General features: G+C 48.9%; 7 protein-coding genes across 7 annotated transcripts; 1 reads left to right on the top strand and 6 right to left on the bottom strand.

Moving 5' to 3' along the window:
• Positions 1–401: 401 nt before the first annotated feature.
• HXT5_2 (hexose transporter hxt5) lies at positions 402–2405 on the bottom strand (the record flags this gene model as incomplete). The annotated part of the gene is made up of 5 exons (XM_064899211.1): positions 402–801; positions 894–980; positions 1036–1330; positions 1378–2183; positions 2233–2405. 5 exons carry the CDS (start codon positions 2403–2405, stop codon positions 402–404), a joined length of 1761 nt encoding a protein of 586 aa, XP_064755168.1.
• Positions 2406–3849: 1444 nt separating this feature from the next.
• SMC5 (Structural maintenance of chromosomes protein 5) lies at positions 3850–7485 on the bottom strand (the record flags this gene model as incomplete). Its single annotated transcript, XM_064899210.1, has 2 exons — positions 3850–4019; positions 4071–7485. The coding sequence occupies 2 exons, from the start codon at positions 7483–7485 to the stop codon at positions 3850–3852; spliced, it is 3585 nt and encodes a 1194-aa protein (XP_064755167.1).
• Positions 7486–8116: 631 nt separating this feature from the next.
• LTR64_004865 (uncharacterized protein) lies at positions 8117–9565 on the bottom strand (the record flags this gene model as incomplete). Its single annotated transcript, XM_064899209.1, has 3 exons — positions 8117–8154; positions 8206–9352; positions 9401–9565. The coding sequence occupies 3 exons, from the start codon at positions 9563–9565 to the stop codon at positions 8117–8119; spliced, it is 1350 nt and encodes a 449-aa protein (XP_064755166.1).
• Positions 9566–12182: 2617 nt separating this feature from the next.
• LTR64_004864 (uncharacterized protein) lies at positions 12183–13505 on the bottom strand (the record flags this gene model as incomplete). Its single annotated transcript, XM_064899208.1, has 2 exons — positions 12183–13186; positions 13289–13505. The coding sequence occupies 2 exons, from the start codon at positions 13503–13505 to the stop codon at positions 12183–12185; spliced, it is 1221 nt and encodes a 406-aa protein (XP_064755165.1).
• A 649-nt stretch (positions 13506–14154) lies between these two features.
• On the bottom strand, positions 14155–14883 carry ORM1 (sphingolipid homeostasis protein orm1; the record flags this gene model as incomplete). The annotated part of the gene is made up of 3 exons (XM_064899207.1): positions 14155–14205; positions 14257–14615; positions 14670–14883. 3 exons carry the CDS (start codon positions 14881–14883, stop codon positions 14155–14157), a joined length of 624 nt encoding a protein of 207 aa, XP_064755164.1.
• An 807-nt stretch (positions 14884–15690) lies between these two features.
• Positions 15691–16399, top strand: LTR64_004862 (uncharacterized protein; the record flags this gene model as incomplete). Its single annotated transcript, XM_064899206.1, has 3 exons — positions 15691–16000; positions 16049–16233; positions 16256–16399. The coding sequence occupies 3 exons, from the start codon at positions 15691–15693 to the stop codon at positions 16397–16399; spliced, it is 639 nt and encodes a 212-aa protein (XP_064755163.1).
• Positions 16400–18251: 1852 nt separating this feature from the next.
• On the bottom strand, positions 18252–21547 carry SLM2 (phosphatidylinositol 4,5-bisphosphate-binding protein; the record flags this gene model as incomplete). The annotated part of the gene is made up of 4 exons (XM_064899205.1): positions 18252–20076; positions 20126–20463; positions 20512–20999; positions 21052–21547. The coding sequence occupies 4 exons, from the start codon at positions 21545–21547 to the stop codon at positions 18252–18254; spliced, it is 3147 nt and encodes a 1048-aa protein (XP_064755162.1).
• Between the last annotated feature and the right edge of the window lie 463 nt (positions 21548–22010).

Genomic DNA, 22010 nt, shown 5'->3' with positions numbered 1-22010 from the left:
TAGCGGCGCCTATTCCTGACCGGGTCAACCCCAGCAACCTGGCTTGGGGACAGAACGTGGAGGTTCGCATCATTGTTTACAGGTGCCCTCTCAACAAATGAAGCACTGTGGACGCTTGTTGCAGTCAACCCCGTCATTCATGCTGTCGATCTTTCCGTCTGGATATTTTCTTGTAAACCTTTGCCCCTGCTTGGCCAGCTAGGTATAGAGATCCTTGCCGATCATACGACGGGAACAGCTTTCAATAAATTTGGGGCGCCGTTGTAAGGCATTAATGAGCAATCTGTGGGAACGCATTTTGTTGTATCCACATTCGAACACGATTGGAAAATTTGACGAGTTGAGTATTCCTATCAATACCTCGAATTGATAATGTGCTACTCCTCCATCATGGTTTACTCTTACCGAATTACACCTCCTTCTCTGTGTTGAACAGTCTCGTCTTCATGTTTTCTCATCATACCATCTGAGCCACGCTCTGTCTCCCCACTAAACGTGCCTCTTTGCTCAACATCATCTGAGTTGTTCATCACAGCAGCTGTTTCATCTGTACCTGCCTGTCGGCGAATTCGAGCCATGTCTTCAGCGGATGGTGGCACCCACTTGCTGCTCTTCATCGGCGAGACCTTCTCAAGGTACATTGTGTCAATCTCTTCAAGCGTTCGTCCTTGGCCTTCAATTAAGAAGAAGTAGACGATTAACCCTCCCATGAAGTTGCAGGCTGCGAACACGTAGCCATATCTGAAGTCTATAGCCCCAGTGATAAAAGGAGTAAAAAAGGCCAATAAGAAATTCCACATCCTATCAACCAATGTTAGCAATCGTTGATACCTGAGAGGGGAAAGGGGGATGGAAAGAGAAATATGTGTATCGACACACGTATGCTCACATACCAGTTAGATGCAGTTGACAAAGCCATGCCCTTGGCTCGATATCGAGATGGAAACAGTTCACTGATAAGTGCCCATACTTGTGGACCCCTGCGAACAATGTTAGCTCAGTCCCACTTGAACTGTCCCCAGGGATTTTACGTACCAGGTAATGGCGTAACCCCAGATGAAGAAGGAGGCAAAGCAGATCAGAGTAATACCAGCCTGTGGTGTACGTGTAGGATCAGTTTGATCCAGGCTGAAGTGTCCAACTGAAGCGAAAACCAGGAAGCAGCAGAACATCCAAATGCTGCCGAAGATCAAAGACTTGCGTCGTCCATAGTGCTCCACAATATAGAGACCTATGAAAGTACTGCCAAAGTTGATGCCATTCAGAATCATCTGTGTCACATAAGAATTAATCTGAACAGACTGGAAAATGGTTGTGCCGTAGTAAAAGACTATGAAGTGTCAGCTCGGTTAATTACTAAAGGCGTGATGAACTCACAGTAATTGGCACCTGTCAGCTGCTGAAACATCTGCAATCCCATACCAAGAGCGAGACGATGAGCAACTCGAGGCGCACGTAGCATGGACGCCATTTCGGAGAGAGGTCCTCCTTTGATGTGTTTTTCGGAGATAAATTTGGCCTCGATCTCTTCCATCTGTGTGTAGATGGAGTAATGATTCGGTGGTGCGCCATAGACTTTGCAAAGAGTCTCTTTGGCTTCCTCTTTGCGGCCTACCCGATATGCATATCGAGGAGTTTCCGGGAAGAAAATGATCCCGACACCCAAAATGATCAAGAAAGCGTAGCCCACACCGATCACAATTCTCCACGAGGCTGAGCTGTTTCTTTGATGCTCGTACACTCCAAAGTTGAAGCAGGCTGCAAGGAAAATGCCAAGGGTGATGAAAAGTTGGTATGTGCAAACCATGGCACCTCGAATCCAGGGTGGTGCTGTTTCTGCCTGGTACATGGGCACAAGCAGAGACAAAGCTCCAACACCAAAACCAGCAATGATACGTCCAATCATGATCTGGTACCAAGCATGGAAAGCTGTTATCTGGACAAGGAAGCCAATACCGCAAACAAAACACCACAAGCTGATGGAAAGACGTCTTCCCATCCTATCCGCGATGGGAGCAGCCGCAAGAGCTCCAATCAGTGTGCCAATAGACAGCATGGCGACAATAAGACCAGATCGTACGTTGCTAAACTGAGCCTCACCATCCGGGCCTGGTTGACCAAATCGTTCCAAGAAATCAGGCAATTCCAGAAAGCCAGAAATTTGACCAGTATCATAACCGAAACTAAATCGTGTTAGTTTAGACCCGTAACAGCAAAACCAGAAGGACTCACATTAGACCACCCATAGAAACCAGCATTGCCATCGCAATAGACTGACCCGTCAGTCTTTTGAGTGGGGAGTAGTCGAGGTCAGCCAGTGAACGCCTGACATCAGTGCCCTTCTCGTCGTTTGGATTGTACTGGTCGAAATAGATTGTCATGCCTGGCATACCAGGCTTCTTCATTTTGGGTGCCATTGTAAGGCACGACGACGACAAACGACCAGGAGCAATGTGAAGATTGAACTTTAGGCGAACGCGATTGACATAAACAGGCAGGAAGAGCGATTATAAACGACAACTAGTCTCAGTGTGCTAGCGTGCCTACACACTTGACAATGAGGTGAGTGATATCACACATAACGTGAAAACAAAACCCGTGCGCAATGGAGTCTATTCATGGAGCCGGAACGCGGCCCCAGTGGAAGAGGCTCCGGCAATGAGGGAGAGCGATTACCTGGCAAGGAGGAAACATGTTCGCATTACTCGTGTTCATTCAGCCGTGGAAGAGGCATAATAATTTGCTGATTCGATCTTTGGGCTCGTGATCGAAAAGAAAGACGTAGGTAAATGCAAGGATGGCATCCTGTCGGACCAGTGAAGGAAGCGACCAACTGCAACAGCAACTGGGGAAGCGATGCCAAGAACGCCCGAGCTAAGCATATCCTGGCTCGTTCTTGTTTTATGCTTGGAAAATGCTACGTCATTTCGCAGTCCCCCTCTCGTGATTACAGCTCCTTACAACTTCTTTACTGCACCATGAGAACATACATGTCCTGACTTCGCTACAGCAGCCAACTGCGTAGATAGAGAGGAAGTCGTCGGAGGTTGAAAAGTCGGGTAGCTGCAAATGATACCCTGAATGTGAGCAGCAAGTCACGACTGCTTGTTGGTAAACTGAAGTTGAAGCATAGAAACGATACCCAAGTAATATCGGTATGCAGCGGGATTGACATCATAGGAGAAACGCGAACCTCTTTTTAGGCACTGGCACCCAGTGATCAGTGCTCTTTTTCGTTTACGAGTACCACGAGCCAGGATGTACTTTTCCCCTGGTTCATTTGCACGTACTCGGCAGGCGGCACGCTTAGGTCAGCTTCAGCTTCAGCTTCACCACGTGCATCGTCATCAGAAAAAGCCACGAGTACTGTCTGCTCCATGTCGTACCACTTCGAAACCCTACACTAAATATAGTTGCCACGACGAGTGAACGTATTGCTTACGAAATAAAATCCAGTATTGCCGTGCTCAGCAAGTACAGCGGATGTGTCGATCACCGAGACTTCCAGCTCGTACATCCACCACGAAACACGCTCCGTGGTAGACGGTCCTTTCGATGCAACGTTCTTCGGAATAGCGGCACGAGACGAGGCCTAAGGAAGATGACCATTGTAGCAGCGTACGCCTCAGGATCGAAACGACCTCCTTTTCGAGTGGCTACATTCTAGTTGTTCGTGGTTTTCGAAGCCAGAATTTTTGCAGGGCATAATGTTTGTATTGTGGGTATCTATGAAGTAGTATTTGATGTGAACACATAGAGCTTGTTTGGCCTGCGCAATAGCCATATCCTCATGCACACAAAACCTCGATCAGGGGAGTGCTCTACCAACAAGCAACTTGCTTCACTTACTCAGGCACTAACAGATACTCCTCTCATACTGGCTCTAGAGTCCATCCTGCCTTCTCCTCCCTGGAGACGGCCCAATCCCAGCTGTCTTGCACGTCCAGCAAATGCCGCAAAATCGAACTTCCGCCCCTTCTCAGTATATTCGTCTCCGCCCTCAGCAGTCCTCCTAACATCTGTAGCCGAAGGAACGTTCTCTCCACTAACAATACACAAAACAGTCATACCTTTCTCATACTTCAACCCAGACAACAACTTCGGGGTAATGAGGAAATACTGGCTGCCATTTGCTTGACCTTGCGCAACAGCTCGCTCATTGGCAGCAGCGATATCGACCATCCGACCATGAACCATGCGCTCATTCCTCTGGTCCATGCCCTGGTTGATTTCGTCCACGACACGAAACGGAGATTTGCTAAGACTTTGCAGAGCCATGAGGTAGAAGATTGTGCTGACTGCTCGCTCACCACCTGATTGTCGGTGGCTGTCGAGAAGAGATAGCGGTTCCTTTTCTCGGAATTTGACCAGGATATGGATGGCCCAGTTTGCAAAGTCGAGGCCGTTCTCTTGTCCACCAAGCTCTTCGGTGCAGTCTGCTGGGTCCTCGGATGAAGCTTTATGAACTTTGACCTGACCAGCACAGCCAATGCGCTCAAATGATTCTGCAAAAGCGGCATCGATCTTCTCGATGATAGACTGCAGGTCTGCCTCGAAGCTCTCTCTGATTGTCTTGATGGAAGAAATGTACTCATCCTGCTTTTTGTTGTAGTCTCTCAGCTTGGTTTGCAGCTTTTCAATCTTTTTAGCTCGTTCCTCATATTCCCGAATGACATTCGCAGCGTTGATACCGCCATCTGTCAATCCAAGTTTTGCATTCTCTGCATCGATCATGTCTTCGAGAGTCTGTTCTGTCAAGTCTCGCTGCATCGCTAAGCTTTGCAGCAATTCGAACAGGCTGTTGTCATCCTCCTCCTCTGATAGAGTTTCTGCCTCTTGACGAACCTCTTCCAACGAACTCTTGAGAGCCAACGCTGATTGTCTAGCTACTTCGTGCTCCTTGCTGGCAGCATTCAATTGGCCTTCCTTTTGCTTGAGTGTGTCGCGCAATGTCGAATGCAAACGTTCCAGAGTTTGAAAGTCGCTCTGGGCTTCTATAGCAATAACCTCCGCCTCGAGAAGTTTTTGGCTGGCCTCCTTCAGAGAGTGGATGACCTCACAGTACTCGAGGATATGCTGAGCCTTCTTGAGCATTTCCTCGTCCTTCTGCCTGGCTATGGCATGACATCGTTCTTTGACAGTTGCCATGTTTCCCTCCAACACTCTGAGGCGGTCCTCGACCCGCTCAATCTTGGTGCCAATACCATTGTAAGCAGCCTGAGCTCGCTGCGCTGCCTCCTTCTCATCGGCGAGCTTATTACGTGCTGACTCCTCCTGCAGTCTTTCCTCCTTGATACGTTCTATCTCAGTCTTGAGCTGCTCAACCTGTTCCTTGTAGGATTGTACTGATTTCTGCTCTCTTTTGAGGTCGTGCATGTGTTCTTCTCTTCGCTGAGTGTCAACTGGTTTATCGGTCCACCACCTTGCCGGCTTGATATCTGAGGTCTGAGTCGTGGATACTCCGTAGTCCTCGCGTCGGAAGACTTTGATGAATTTATCTTTGGTAACGTAGTTCTTAATTGAGCTCTTCCCAATCGCTTGGTCTTGTTCCTCGGACAACGTCTTACTGGTGGTTGCCGTCTGGTGAAGTTGTCTTGATTGACAGAGCATGGCTAGAACAACAGACGGCCCCTCAAGGTAGTCGATCGCCCATCCTTCCAATCCCAACTTAATCAAATCCTCGTGACTCATCAGGGATCTAAACCTCGACAGATCGTGTTCGTCAGACTTGCGAACAGTCAACTCAAAAAGATTCCTCTTCTTGGTAAGTTCTTCTTGAATCAAACGGAAGTCGTCCATGCACTGGACAGTAATGGCTCGAAAGTCACCCTGATTCATGAGGCTTTCGATGGCATCTGCCATGCGAGGATCCTTGACTGAGCAAGTCACGGCCGGTGGACCAAAAACTTCCATCTTGAACATCTGCTGATTTTCTTTGATCCACCTCCAAGCATCCGCCGTGTCCTTTGCATCGCTAGCAAGCTTGTCCTCACGTCGACCCTCTTCAGTACTCAGGCTGTTGAGCTTTTCCTCGGCTGCTTTCCTTCTGATGTGGGCTTCCCTACCCTGGTTCCTTGCAGCTTGCAACGCCTCGTCTTTTTGCTCACCGTCTTGTGTGAGTTGGCGGAGACGCAACCTGTATTCATTGAGCTTCTCGTTGGTTGTGACGTGATCAAACTCAGCGGGTCTAACTTCCTTGCTGGTTTTTAGGTTAACCAATTCACGCTGTTTTCGCGAATACTCTTGCTTGTCGTTTGCGCTACTATCCCTGGTAGCTTTGTGCTCGTCTGCCAAGTCTGTCACTCTCTGGCCAGAGTTACTAACTTCACGGTCGAGTCTTGAGCATTCGCCTTCAGCACGCTTGACTTCCTTTCGTACGTCATCCCGGTTTCTCACAGCTGCTGCTGCATATCGCTGTTTCGCATTCACCTTCTGCAGTGCAGGAGCAGATTCTTGCTTCAGTCTTGCTGTCTCCGTTGTCAATTTGTCCTTGAGATCCTTGAGTTCTTTAGCCTTGTTCTTCGCCTCGAGATATTTTGGCACTGGCCGGCACTTAGTCAATTGATCGATTTTCTTTTGTGTCCTTAGCCGCTCCTCCAGGCGTTCAACATCCACTCTCTGGGCGTCCTGCCTCTTCTCCAGATCTTGAAGAATTTCCCGATCTCCTTTATTCTGACTCATGAACTCTATCTGCTCTTCTCTGAGACCTTTCAATCTCTCGTGGTACTCTAGTACTTCTGGATCTGCTGCAGCCCTCAATGTAGTCTCCAACCTCTGAACCGGACCTAATTGCGCAAACTCGACGACTCTGTCCTGAGGCAGAAACTGACATAGATTGTCGACCTGGATGTTAAAGCCTCGAACGAATTCTTGAATGACTTTGTTTGCAGTCTGCCTGCCGTCCAGGTAGAACATGTTTTTGTTTCCTTCCTTTTTGATGTTTCGCGTAATAACAGGGTTGCTGCCAGTTCTGCTAGGCCCACTCGTGGCTCGCTGCAGTTCGATCTCAATAGTTGCCTCTTTGCATCCATGTTTAATATATTCTGCAGCATCTTTCGCTCGTCCTAGCAAATTCGGACCCCAGCCCAGACCCAAACATATGGCACAGACAAGTGTACTCTTTCCAGTTCCATTGGGACCAATTACCATGTTCAAATTCGGTCCAGGGTAGAATTCGGCGGAGGTATACGTGACGAAATTGGTGAGCTTGACACGCACAATTGCACCAGGCTGATGCCTGCGTTTTGGTTGAAGCACAAACTTTCTCTCTTCTGGTGTGGCACTACGCCGAGAGGCAGCGGGTCTTCGTGATCTTTGTGGCCTTGCTGCATCAGCAGGAGACAGTAAGTTAGCAGCGAGTTCAGGATCAGCTCGCATGCGCTTGCGATCATGAGCAGCGGTGGACGCTGGAGTACTTTGGCGAGAAGTGTCGCCGTCGCCATCAGAGATCAGAGCACGACTACGGCGAGCGCTGGGACCAGCCATGTCGGTCTGACGTGTAACATCAGACGATAGACACGGCCACAGAGGAATGGAATGGAATATTTCTGGCAAGAGAAGGCGCGTCTTTCACAACGCGCAGACGCGTCGTGCATCACGTGACTGAGATTCAAAGTGATGGAGGAAGTGGGTAGATGCAGTGTCTGTATATACATTTGGAAGCTGCTATCTGTGATCTAACATCGTATCTCTTAGATCTCCGCCATGGACCGTATTCGGTGAATAAAGTCCATACTCAGTGTCTACCTCGATCAACTATTACTTCTCAATCCGTGTTGCCAATGGTGATAGTGAACTAGATACGTCGGAGAATGAACCATTGCTGGATTGGGTAAAAGCTGCATAGAGAACTTCTGGGCATGTACATGAGACAATCATACGTTTTTAAGGGAGATCAAAGAGATCGTTGCTAATAGATTTTCAGGACTTCAAATATCTAGCGAAGAGACAATGTTAGGCTACATATAGCAAAACTAGACCAAGCTCAACAAAAGACCCGAACCCCTTTGAGACTTTCCAAACTCCCCAAGCGAGCAAAGGAAAAACACTACTTTCATAAAACCATTATGGGTATCTCAGCATACTTCACAAACACCAATTTCATAAATTTGGACAACTAGTAGAAATTGCCTGCAGGTACGGCTAGGAAAATTGCTGTAAAAAATTAGCAAGCAAGAAGCGAGACGAGCTGAAGATTATCCATACCTGTTAAAATGCCGCCAGTGATGAAAGCAGTGATCAGAGCCTGAATGAAAATAGTGTCTTGAATAGATCGGAGGGCAGGTTCTTGAATCCAAACTTCACGGTCGAAGATCTTGCGAATCACGTTGCGTTTGTCATACTTGGCAACCCATGGCTCATCCTCGTAACTGTTTGCAGAACCCAAGCTGTCGAAAGACCCCTTGCCACTCTCGTAGTCGGAAGAAGAAGTTGAATCATCGCTAGCGAACAATTCCCAGGGACGCAGGTGTCTGTGATGCATGCCGTGTAGCACGACACACATGCCTTTCCAGGCTGCAAAAAGTGTAGCGATACCGATGAAAAAGGCCAAGAAGGCTAGAGCTCGCCAGCCTCGGTTGACGCCACTGAGAGTAATGAGAAGGCCGACGACGATTCCGGCAACAATACCACCGATTCCTAATCCACGAGCGAAGGTTTGTCGTGGTGGGTTACCATTGCAGATGGTCCATCGAATGAAATTAGGATGGGCTTGTTGTCTAAGAGATGCTTCAGCTGTAGCGACGACATCTCTGAATGCTGAAGGGTGTGTGGTGATGGAGAGTGCCTTTAACAAAGCCGTTCTCTCCTGCGCTGAAAGATTGAGCCTTCTTACGCCACCATCTGCAATATAGATCGAGATGATACGAGAGACTTCCTCACGATAAGGCTGTACGGTGAATGGTTGATAGGCACCAACTTCCTCGAAAGCATTCGCAGTCTTCTTCTCATGGTGAGTCATGTTACTGCCCAAAGTAGATCCACCTTCACTCCAGCCAACAGTGGAAGGTGCAATGCTCTCACGTCCTGCCTCATGGCTCGGTGTTCGTGGAGGAGTACTGAAAGGGTTTGGTGCACCAGCAGTCTTGTTGGCTTTCATCTCGAAATCAGTACCTTTAAAGACTTTGGCAGCCTCGTGATTGTCGGCCTTCTTCGCAGCTACCTTCTCAGACAAAATTTCGTTTCGGGCTTGTTGAGCCTGCTCGATAGTCCATTCTGGAGCGAGCTTCTGCTCTCGCTCCGGTAGCTCAGACCATCGCTTCACGTAATCGCGATACCATAGGTAAAATTGAAGATTTTCGGCGTCGTGTTCGATATATACCAGGAAGTCCATAAATTCTCGAGTCGTCACAGGCTAAAAAGTCAGCAAGATTGGTCATGAGAAGTCTATTCCGTGACTTACTGGGCAGGTACCGCCACTGATGATCCGGTCGAAGGACAATGCATCTGGAATGCCATATGGACAGGAAGAGCTGGAAGTTTGTGATTCCTGGCCACCACTCTTCTCAGAACTAATTGAGTCTTGCGACACATGAGCTGGTCGCCGATATGTGAGGGGAAGAACCATGCTGAAGGTAGCTGATTTGAACGATAGTAACAACACGATAACAAGCGTGAATGAGAACGAAACAGCGCTGGCGTATAGTAGTACTATGTGAGAGATGGAAAAGACTCGCAGTTGACTTTAGGCTAGAGGCAAGAGCTCAAGAGATCGTCTAGCGGAAGATGAAATACTTTACCTGATAGGTACGTCAACTAAAATGAATGGACATGGGTTCAGGTCCACCAAACAGGGGCTGACTTAGGTCCGAAGCTAAGAGGCTGTGTCGACGAACTCTTTTTGCAATGGCTCCAGAGCATCTACTCCATCAGATTGATTGGCGACCAGGAAAGTCTCAACACTCGCAGTCATGGAGCTCTTGCTGCAAGGACATTATGGTTGTGTCTGTCACTGGGTATACAGTAACCACAAGTTTGTAAGGAGAAAGCCTCACTCTGATAGTTTGTTCGTATCGGAAGGAAATATTGCTGTGAGTCCTGTTTCTTGGCATTGATTCAGGGACTTGCACCGCAGTTCTTCCTATCCTCGACCTTGAAGGTCTACAATAGCATGTAGCGATAATTGCACATCTGTTCACGTATTCCAGGCAGTGATTCTATGCCGAAACTCTCGGGATATGGCTGTTCACATGCAGCGTATAGTTGCGCAATCTATCGTCAGGCAGAGTACTTGATAGTCTTCTTTGTTCAGTGAGACGATGACGGACTGGGGTGAGCGAAACGAGAAACGAATCTGTCACAAGCATTTCTATGAGCTGATGCTAGCCGAATTTGACGTGCTCAGTGGAGTTTTGAGCCAAGAGGTGGATTCAGAAGAAGAGGGGCGCGGAGGAGCTAACCACCGGAAACGAAGAAGGGATGTTCCATAATGCGAACGGTTATTGGTTGTCAGCTCGATCCTGGTTTGTGATTCCGTATCTGGAGTTCGCCAGAGTTGGACTAAAGAATAAATTTCTGGGTCTTTGACATACTCTGCGACCGGAAACGATGCTCTGCAGATACATGCCAATGAGCAGCAACACAGCTACGTGGTGGCTTGCAGATGATACATGGACCTGCGCTCTTTTGATGTGCAAGTATGCTTGTTCGGGTCCACCGTCTGACTCGTCTGCTATTCAACTGGAAAGACCCAGCCAACGGATTTCATCTTGATCGTCGTGGCCATATCCGATCTCATCCCGCTAGCATCTTGAAAACCACGTTCGGCATTGAGTTGCAAGATCTACTCAAAGATCTGCTCTTCGATACAGTATCTAGAAATACCCCGAAAGCAAACGTGGTCGTTAGCACTAAACCCATAGCTCTAGTTGATATTGCTACGGCGGTGTAACCTGGCCATGTTCCATCTTCTCAAAGTTCTTTCCTCAAGGATAACCATTCACACGTTCCGGAAGTTAGATGTTCTTCTCCATGGGTATGGCCAGCGGCTTCCAAACTAACGATGTGGATGTGGCGAGCCGTCCAGGAACACGTTTACGGGCACATCTGGAATACCCGTTTCTGGCAACGGTCACAAATAGTAGACAGACGATGATATCTTGGCTTCTGCAGCGTCATCATTGTGGAAAGAGGCGTCTGCAAGTTTTGGAGTAGGTGCAACTTTGAATTCGAAACACAACCGCTTGGTGCAGACATGCAACCGATCGATACGAACAAACCTGCAAACAGCCAGCCACACAAGATATGAAGACTCCGAATCAAGACGCAAGGGCGTTCATTAACCACAACCACAGTCACTTCGCTTAACCAATGCTCTAGCAGCAATACCCATTCTCGGCAATCGCACTGACATTGTTGCATCGATACTTTGTGGAGGCAGGTTCTACCAGAGATCATTCACGCCCGCGATTCGTCCGGGATTTGTGTATAGAAAGAAAAATGGCAGCAGCCCCGAGTCGACAAAAGCCACGAAGCCAGCCTGGCTGTGTTTTACAATCTTACCATTCTTCTTATTTTCCATATACTACTAGTAGTTCATTTTCTACCTCAAGCCTTACATCCTTTAGCTCTACAATATCCGGGGCAAGTCGTCACATCACATCCTGGACATGCTTGTGTTCTTCGCTTATGCCAGCAACAAAGTTTCGTATTCGAGCTGAGCTGAGCTGAGCTTGCCATCCGTCGCGTGGCAGCCTTTACCAGCATCCACTACTAGAAGATTTGTGGAGCAGCTAATTTCAGGGGCAACACCAACTCTTTTTCGTTTTGGGTCTTGATGCGCTTAGCTATGTATGATCCAAGGACCGGAGAACTGTGAACTCAAGATTCGAGATGCTACTGTGACCAGACAGGCAACATCTTGCATCGTGTAGGTGCAGCCTTACTGTGTCAAGCGTTGATTGATCTGACTAGAAGCAAGCCTCGACAATGCACCAGTATGGTGGCAGTGACTTGGTCTAGGTTTCTGTGTGACATGACGGTAATAGATCTTGGTTCTGGGCACTAGGTAACAAGTACACACTTGACCTTCCTCATGTGGTGGTGATGAAGTGGTTATTATTCAAGAAATGAGGCAAGCAGTAAACTGTTAATAATCATTCGATATGCCACGAGACAACTAATCTGGCCACCATGAAGTACAGTTCTTATTATGCAGCCCGCCCTGAAAGGTAATTCTATACAACCTATATCCAGTTTCCATTTCCGCTTCCATTCCATTCCTTGTCTGTCTGAGCACCAATTTCTAGCTCCGGATTCCTCCTGCTGGCTGTTGAATCTTTCCTAGCTTTGCTGCCCGACGAGCCCGAGTACAAGTCCTCAGATTCTGGCTGTCCATCAAAAGGCATCCTCTGGTACCCAGACGGACTTAAAGCCTGACTTGCTCTTTTCCACGCTCTGCTTGTCGTGCTACTCACCGCGTTCATCATAGCTCGAGGACTAAGCGGTGATATGCTATCTGTACGACCAATCTGTGGAGTGGTTACAATTGGCGCTGGCTTTGTTGGCGGTCGTAGTGGCGCTGGCATTAGCGATGAACTCGAACTACGATTCTTAGCACCGAATACAGGAGTAAAGCCGTAGCCAGGCATTAAAGAAGCAGGAACAGGCTGGTCACCGACTGATGGGGCGATACTGCCAATGGTTTTCGTGCTCTTTTGGGAATTGGATCGTGGTAGTGGTGGAGTGTTGGGAGGTGTGTTACTCGAAACTGCCAGGCCGATTTTGGAGAAACCTGGACTTCCTGGAAGCTCAGATGGTGTGTGCTTTCTTGGCGTCAATGGTAGAGCTTTGTGATGATTAGGAAGATTTTCCTTCTTGGTAGTATGACGGATACCAGGTGCTAGAAAGGCATTGATATTGTTCGATGCATTAGCGTCGGCTTGTTGCTGCAGCATGATGGAACGTGTTTCTTGTATCGACTGGTCTTCTAGATGCGGTGTCTTTGGTGACTTGGGCTCGGAGGACTTCTTACTTTTGAGATGAAACTTCATCTTGAGTCGGCTTCCTGCTTGTTTCCTTGCCATAAGGTACCAGATCAGAAAACCGATCATACCAAACGCTGCAAAGGACCCAAGCACAGAGCCTGCGACCTTGCCTGCCTGCCCTTGTGCCGGTTGAGTATTGCTGCTTGGTGTGCTTGATGTACTTGATACTGCGGTGGTGTTCAATTTGATTGCTGCAGAGGAGTCTATGGTAGAAGTCAAGTCAGACGAGGTCGATAAGGAGGTCAGCACGCTCGTCGTAATGCTCGTGCTCGTAATAGTCACAGTATTATAGACAGTGGACGTACCGGTAATGGTGGTAGTGTTGGTGCCACCTATACCGTTGTCGTTAGCGTGGACTCCCACAAACGGCGAAGCAGTGATTGAAATGTTTGGAGGGGAGTCTGTACCTGATGATGCCGCTGAAGAATCGTTGTTAGGAGCAGTGCTGGTTACTTCCGCCGAGGCGAATAGGGTTTTCGTAACTGTGACAGTAGGCAGGTCGTCTGATAGAGGCCGCCACATATTACCGAGATGGGCTGGATGGTACAAGTTAGTATGACCAGGCTTGTAACCATCCGCCCTTTCGGAACACTGACTATTGTCTGGAGCGGCCTCTCTTTTGGTGACCGTGATGTAAATGGTGTCTGCTGATTGCCTCTGCCCATTTGAGGAAGCACTTTGATAAACCATTTGCTTGTCGTGTTTCGCACTCGTTGGCGTCCGATGTGCTTGCCGCTGTTAGGGCCCGTACGATTGAACAGAGGTCTTGTCCGGATATGCGACTTGAATCAGCTGGCACAAGGTATGAAGGTTCGGCGAAGTGGCTGCGGACTGAATACGTGGAACGAAAGTAAGTTGACTGAGCGTGTGATAGCATCTCTAGATTAGCGAGCTGAGTAGTCAAGACCATTGACCCAACAACAACAAAGAAAGTTTCGAGGCTGCCGTCCTGGTTCTTGGGTATTGTCTGGAAACATCATTGTGACCACGCTTTCGGCGTTGTTCGAATGCTGCTTGAAGAAGGTCAGAATGCAAGCAGAAATCACGCACGGACCACAACAGCTCCCGCACAACGACCATTGAAGACATGGACTGACTGAACAAGAATCAATGAAGTTGACAAGAACGAAAGTTTGTATTTGTCTCAGTATATGATACGACGTTGAAAGATTTAATCGTCTGGTGGTGCTCCGGAAAAGGGTGCAAATCTCATTCTATGTGCCTGTAATTGTCAGCGCTGCTTATTCCGAAGGAGGAGGAGGAGCTTATTCACCAATGGTAATTTTGGTATCACAACAGCCATCAGCGCTAAAAAGTTGATGATGAAGTAGGTGAGGTCGTAGTGTGTATAATGAGTACTCAACAGGAACAGCACAATAGGTACCGTCAGTAGAAACTTCTTCGCCGGCGTGTACTGGTCCCCGTTGTCGATTTGCTCCCACATGTTTAGGTGATCATAGGCTCCAGCGTTGAACTCGAATGGTACACCTCTGACCCAGTGAAACATCAGATACGAGCCTGTCATATATGTGATGTTGGTGAGGGTCCAGGAGATCTCCTGAGTGACACCTGGGATGATATCAAAGAAGATCTTGAGACCGATTATTATGACAGGGTGAATCGTCCAGGCGCCTGCCAGAATTAGCATTCTACTTCTATACAAGAAACTGGAATTATATTGCCCACCTTTTGCATTGACCCATTGCGAATTGAGGTTCGGGTTAACGGCCTGGTCGCTGATCTGTTCGACCGTCTCTGGGGGCTCCTGGTATATTATACTGCTGGATCTCCGCCTTCTGCCTGTCTTGGTTGTTGAGCTCATACTCGAGTTCTCTGGCGGAGCAAGTTTGGCATCGGGGGTGAAGGAAATGGTTCGATGCAGAGTGGTATGGGAGGTCATCAGGTCGGGTGAGGCGTAGATATACAAGGTAGTGATTGTATCTGCGACTGTTCTCGGGAACGTCAGCAAGACGCTTTGGGTATTGTTTTGAGGCGGTTGGTCCTACTAATACGTGATATGCAGGACAGCGGTTGTCGTCGGCTGCGCTGGACAAACAACTTCCAGGTCTGGCTCTCTCTTGGTCTTCACAAAAAGCTTACAACTATTCGACAGCAAACGAATAAATGGACACTGATGGATAAGCACAAGCGAAGGTCTTGTCGTAATGAGGTGAGATGTGTCTTCTTCCTACAATACATCTGTTCTATACCACCAGCCGAGTTTGAACCATAGTTTGAGGAGTCGCTATACGTATGTAGGGGCCTTGCAGCCACTTTCTAGCCTAAAAAAAGCACTAAATCCCCGAACTCCGGATGACTTCACTGCTCGTGCATATGTACCTAATTAGCCACTATCACGTTACTTGAGGTTTTGTGTGAGTGTCTTTTCGTTCTGTACTTTGCCTGTACTTTGCTTGCGCTATTCTGCGAACACGGTCCTGGTGCCCTTCTCGCTCTGGTTATGCCACGGTCTTCCTCTCAGCATACACAAAGTGTTGAAACTGATTCCCGCACTTCTGCTGTTGGCCGAAAGCGAACTGCTGCAACCATAAAGAACTCGGGCGATTCGCAGCGTCCTGGCAAGCGTCACAGAAGTAATTCGAAGTCCAGCAGGGCAAGTGCTTCCACGGTAGGTGCTGAGAGCCTTCGTGACTTCGTTCCTTTTTCTTCTCTGCAGGGTACGGATTTCGCACAGGGTCGACCGAACATGGCAGAAAGCAGGTACGGTAGAAATCGGTTACAGTCTGGTTTCGTCGCTGCCAGAAGAATTCAGCGCAGTGCTTCCCATCCTGGAACTCCTGAAGATAGTGAGGACGACTCTAGCCCACTCGATGCCTCCCATCCCGGTGTACACGATTTAGACACTACAGACGACGACGGCGGCATGATTCTGAATGTCGATGGTAGTGGGGAAGAGCCAATTGTTATTTCAGACGACGAGACAGAAGATGGAGAGAGCGACGAAGGTCAACGACACGCTCGATCTGTAAATATTGACAATACATCGGAAGAGGAGGGTGAGTATGTGGAGAAGAGGAGCACTTCAAATACAAACAATACTGCAGAATCAAACACCGCCCACAAGCCTGCCCAGTCCGAGGAGAAGGAAGATGAACCCTCCTTCGTTATTGATCTTACTCCTGGTATGCCTCAGATTTGTCTCAAGGATCTCAATCCTGATCAGCTACAAGACCAAATCAAGTACGCATTTTGGCATCTCCAGAGGGACGAGATCGACTTGAGCAGACCCGTGAGATGTTTGCATTGTCAAGCTGAGGGGCACATTGACGAAAGTTGTCCGGAAAAGACCTGCTCTCATTGTGGCGTGTTTGCTGAGCACATGTCTGTCCTCTGTCCCATTATCAAACGATGTTCTACATGCAGAGAACGTGGTCATGATCACTGCAACGGCATGAGAAACACGACAATCCCATGCGATATATGTTCACTACCAGGTCACACCGAATCTGACTGCGTCCTAAGACACTATCCCGAATCACAACTTGCCGGCGCTGAAAAGCTTGAGCTTTGGATATCTTGCTGCTCTTGTGCAAGCAAATCACACCTAGTTGGAGATTGTCCGAAGCTAGGCTCGAAGACTGCTTTGCGGTGGTCACTGAGAGGCATAGATCCCGACAAGATCATAAATCTCAGCATTCAGAAAAGCACGGATAAGCTTGTGAGAGATGCTCAAAACAAGGGCATGAGGCCCGAAGGTCTCAAAATTCGAGGAAGAGCAAACCGACACAATGCAGATTTAGGCCGACGAGAAGACACCGACAGGGACGACATTGAGTTTTTCAGTCATACACCCAATCGCAACGATAATCGAGGTCGACCACCGCCGGTGACGTCTATGGGTCGTCACCAAGTTGGTGGATCCAGTCACTACCGTGAAATAGAGGATAGGTATGATCGCTTTGCGGCATCATCAGACACATACAGACCACCAAGGAATGCTTACTACGCCACTGACTCATTCGGCAGGCCTCGATCAAGATCGCGTTCACGTTCACCGCCACGATTTGGTTTCCATCTGGGTGGCCGTCGCTCACCCTCTCCACCATCCAGCTTTGACTCGTACAGACCCAGCCAACGATACAGACCGTCTCCGCCGCCACGACGACCAAACCAGCCTCTAAATTCTGATCGAGGACCGTCCAACCTACCACCAAAACCAGCTCCTGGAAACCCGATACAACTACCAACACGAAAAGGCTCAAATACCAGCATGAACATTAAGGGTGCTGCTGCTGCTGCAGCATCCACGGGTCTTCCACCAAGACCACCTGTAGGTAGCAAGAAGAAGCCTCGCAGGGGTGGCAAAGCTGTTTGACGAAGTATCAGTGTACAACAATTTGTTTATCAGCAGCTTGCGAACATATCGCTTTCATCCGTAAAGCAGTCACAAAAAAATCGGTCGTGATTCCTGAAGGTCATGTCGTTTCTGTCTTTTTTCCCCCGCTTTGCAGAGATTCTGTGAAGACCACTATGCCTAATGCCAGTTCCTCACACATGACTTCGCTAAACATCCTTTATGACCCATGTCTTCCTCTCGTCCAAGCTCTAGCAGGCTGTACTGCAATATCAATATTGTGGATAGTCTTCACGCAATGCTCTCTGTCTGTCCCTTGCCCTTCTCTCACCTATGATACTGCATGATAGATGAATCCCAGGCCCAGTATCGATTCCGACCAGAAATATATACCTATACATTCATACATGCTTTCGGTGTGTGGTACGGTAGAAGCTCCGTGTCTTCTTATCGTCGCAGTTCCGGTTGCAAATTAGGTAACTTTTCTAGAAAGTGTCAAATTTATTTAACCAACGACAAGAACAAAATCTTGCATAAAGTCTGCAGTAATGAGGACTTGGTTCAAAACTTCTGGCCAGTTTACTTCCGTAACATGTTGGAACTTGCATCAGAGAGCCAGGACACTTCCTTGATATGTAGTCGTGCCAGTCGAGGTAGTACTACTCAGAAACCAGTCAGTGTCACTGAGTAGATGTAGGGCGAATACAGAGAATTTGTTCATTAAGCCACCGCGTTACTGTAACTGGTATACACGACGAATCGAAAGCTGGAAACACTACCTGAACCACAATTCATGCTATACGTATATTCCATCATTCAACGTTATTCCGGGTATCTCTACGCCACATTGCATGTGCCACATCCCAAGCATGTTGTTGCAGTGCTGGTACACTCTTCCTATCGGTACCTGTAACCTCCCTCAAGCTTCATAAGCCCATCATGTATAGATTAGCTCAATACTCGTTCTTGGGAAATTCGCCAGGCACGTGCAGATCGCTAATCGTTTGCACGCTCTTGGCACTGTGCGGCATTTGAGGTCGCTTGTGACCCGCAGCGTCAGCGTCACGGTACGTATCAAGATCGGAGGTCGAGATGGGCGCGATCTCGGACTGAGTGGTCTGTGGATATGGCTGTATTCCCGCAGCAGCTAACGTCTGAGATGGTGCTGGTGCATCGACACCGACACCACTTGAGGCGCTTGTGGTTGTTGGAACCGTAGAGGCTGTATATGCAGAGAAACGGTTACTGCCAGAGGTTGCATCTTGTGTGCTGGAAGTATTGTACGCTGAGCGCGAAGCGTTGTCTGTGGCTGTGTCTCGCAGATAGCTTGGTTCAGCTTGTGAGTCTCTGCCCGAGCTCAGAGGAACAGCATAGATTGAAAGTGGAGCGCTAGTGGTGGTCGTGCTCTGTGTGAAAGTGTTATCCTGTGCACCGTCTGATGTATGTGCAGGAGCAGGGTAAGCAGCAGAAGGAGCACTGTCCATAGTCGAATCACGTGCATAGATACCGTCTTTCTGTGGCACTTCACGAGCCTGCACCGGAGCAGCATAGGTGGAGGCAGGAGAATTGGCAGCCATATCCTGACCATTTTCCGAGCCGGCTCGTGGACCCCTAGGTGCGTCTATGGGGGCCGCAGTGACATCCATAATAGGTGCTGAAGAATGTCCGTAAGTTGGAATAGCAATTTGCTGGTCATCGACATGTTCAGCTTGGGCAGATCTGTGATTATCGTCAACTCGCTCTGGCTGACTATAGCCTTGCTGATCGTTGTCATGCTCTGCTCGATTACGTCTATGCTGATCATAAGCAGTAGCCCCAGCAGCGCCGAGACCTGTACCACCAACACCAGCAGCAATTGGTGCCATCCACTCGCCGTACGTGCTGGCCGTTTCGACTGGAATAGCACCAGTCGAAGTTGGTGCAACACGATGATGATCTCCAGCTGTATAGTTGGAAATACCAGCGGTGTCAGAGTTGTGGATGGCACTTGCGGCAGCTCCCGCCTTTTCATTTCCCGACGACTGTAACCCGCGTGGATGATGGCTTGAGTGAGGCTGCGGATGGGTCGTGTGGGGTTGTTGAAGATCCGTGTGTGGTTGTGTGTTAGTGCTGCTAACGAAGGGAATTCCACTTCCTGGCAAGGCACCTGCACTGGCAATGGCTTCTCGATCAGTTTCATCCAGAGAGTCTCCACTAGAAGGCGAAACTGAGGCCTGTAAGCCTCGCTGAACATTGAGATCGGAAGGAAAGCGCCCACCTGGAGTTGGTCGTTGCGGCCGCCAGCCGGGCTCAGAACGCTGGTCGTCCATCATGTCGCCTCGTGGTGCAACGACGCCAACACCGCTCGCGGCATCCGGAGCAACAGATGGACCACGGATGGATTCTTCTGCAGAGAAAGGAGCTCTGTCGGCTTCGTCGTCTTCCATACCGCTACCACTGCCTATGCTGGGAGCCTTGTTGCTACTCGAAGAGAGCGTTCGTGCATGAGTACGGCGTACAAACTCGTTACGTTCTTCGCCGCGCTTCTCAGTCAATTCTTTGATGTCGCCGAACCAGGCCACCATGGTATCATGAGTTTCTGCTCGAAAGATCCAGCTGTGACCTCTGTGCATTGTGCCGGTCTGGCGTCCTTTGAGCATGAACTTGTGCGAATTTGATCCAGGCTCGGAATGAGTACCCAGCTTTTGCTCTGGCAGGTACAGAGACATGATGGGTGATTGAAAGCTGATACGATCCGCAGACTTGAATTCATGGAGATGTGTAGGAGAGAGGACATACCTGCTGGTCATTAGTATTAAGACATCTGAATAGCTTTGAGGGGACATACCAGCCTGGAGTATAGCTCTTGAGATATTTGCTCTTCCTTTCAAGCATACCGCTCCGCACTTCAATCGCAGCTGGATGATCCTTGCCAGGATATGTAATTTGTTCAAGTTGTCGTAGTGGTAGTCGAGGATCGACCATGCGATCGTTGTTTGTGACGAATGCATCCCATTCATGATCCTTAGCCATAGCTATTGGACCTTCTCGCAGCTTCTCGACCGTTTCGTATGAGTGGTCAGCTTCCCTCTTCATGATTCCGGCAAGCACATTGTAGGCTTTCTGAATCTCGCCAACGACTATCGACTCCAATTCTCTACCTGAAGCTTCGAGGTTAAGATATGCCTGTCATGGTTAGCAAAGTCAAGCACAGCCCAAAAAGATATCACTCACCCTGTGAAGATAATTCTCCTCTTCGATTTGCCGTCCAACTTGGCGGTCAACGGACAGCTTGACAAGGAAAGGATCACCTCTGCCTGCCGTTGATGCAGCATCGTGGTCAACGTGGCCGACGGATTCCTGCAAAGCTCGAATTGCTTTCCTCGTTCCGTCCTGCTCTTTGGACACGGAGTTCTTGAAATCTCCAGACAAACTCTTGATCTCTTTGATCTTCTGCTGTAGATCGCTACGTAGGCCAGTGAGTTGCTGGATCACTTCGTTCTCTAGTTCTCTTGACTTGTTCGATTCGCTGAGGGACTGCTTGTGAAACTCCTGTAGTATTTGTGTCGCGTCTGCTATACCACCGCTCTGCAAGAAATTTGGAGGAGCCACAAGATTACTGATGGTGTTGGAAGCCGAGTGTAGAGTTTTTGACCTTGTTTCGTAGGATTTCTGGACGTCACGAAAGTAGGCAATGATATCCTTCAGGACCTTTCTCCAAGCTATGATGGTTTAGTTATGGCACCAAATACACTGTATGTAGCTTGCACATACCTTGAAACCTGTCCGCCAGAAGATCTGTAGGGCTTCCAGTAATGGGAACAGGGCAGAAGAAAGCACTATTGTGCTCCGGATCAGGCTCGTACTTCTCCTTCTCGCCCAGTCGCATTGAGCGTACTGAACCAGCATAGCTACTCTTTTTACTGCCCGATCTGTTGAGGCTGCCAGTTCTTCTCAGAGAAGCTTTCTTCTTCAGAGTATTGCCTCGAGAGGGTATTGCAGTGGCGGACTGTGATAGCTGTGAAGCACTTCTGTGAACACCAGCACCACCATCGCTGCCCAGGTAGTGGTCATCGTGTGCTCCTGCGGACTGCGATAGGAGCGATGCATCCCTCGGCGCGGCCGAATATTGGTCATGAGCTTCGATTCCAGTGTCGTCTCTGCCTACAAATGATACTGGTCGAGAGCCTGCATGACCAAGGCGTTGTGAGTTTGACCGACTCAACGTTTGGGCAGGAGCTCCTGTGGTTGGAGTTACTGGTCGCGACATCGTGCTGACCCCAGCGAAGTTCGGACAACGCGGCTAGACAACAGTTGAGCCAATATCGCTGCTTCAGTAGTTCTGCATGCTGTGGGTTGCTCTAGGAGGAATACGAGCGGAACGATACTGGCAGAAGCAGGCGTAATTCGAACAGGGTCAAGAAGAGAGTGTTATGAATTCGTCACCTCGTGCAACGTCGATAACTACGCGCGACTGATAGACTTGGGGTAGATGCCAACTTCAGGAAACGAAACCATTCAAAATGAGATTGCCATGCCGTTCATGACATCAGCCTAGTGCTGTATAGTTTGGGCGGCCATCAAAGCTCTACTGCTAGTTCGTGGTGGAGGTCCACAGCGCCACTGTGTCGACTGAGCTTGTGCTGCGGTGTGCGACGACGAAAGCTTGCTGGCATCTATTGTCCGTGCCACTTTCGAGCCAGTCGTCGCAAGCAGAAGCCACACAGACGTCT

The sequence above is a fragment of the Lithohypha guttulata genome (genome assembly GCF_036872675.1).
Source record: "Lithohypha guttulata strain CCFEE 5908 chromosome Unknown scaffold_3, whole genome shotgun sequence".
Classification (NCBI taxonomy): Eukaryota; Fungi; Ascomycota; class Eurotiomycetes; order Chaetothyriales; family Trichomeriaceae; genus Lithohypha; species Lithohypha guttulata.
This window is presented reverse-complemented; position numbering and strand designations above follow the sequence as displayed.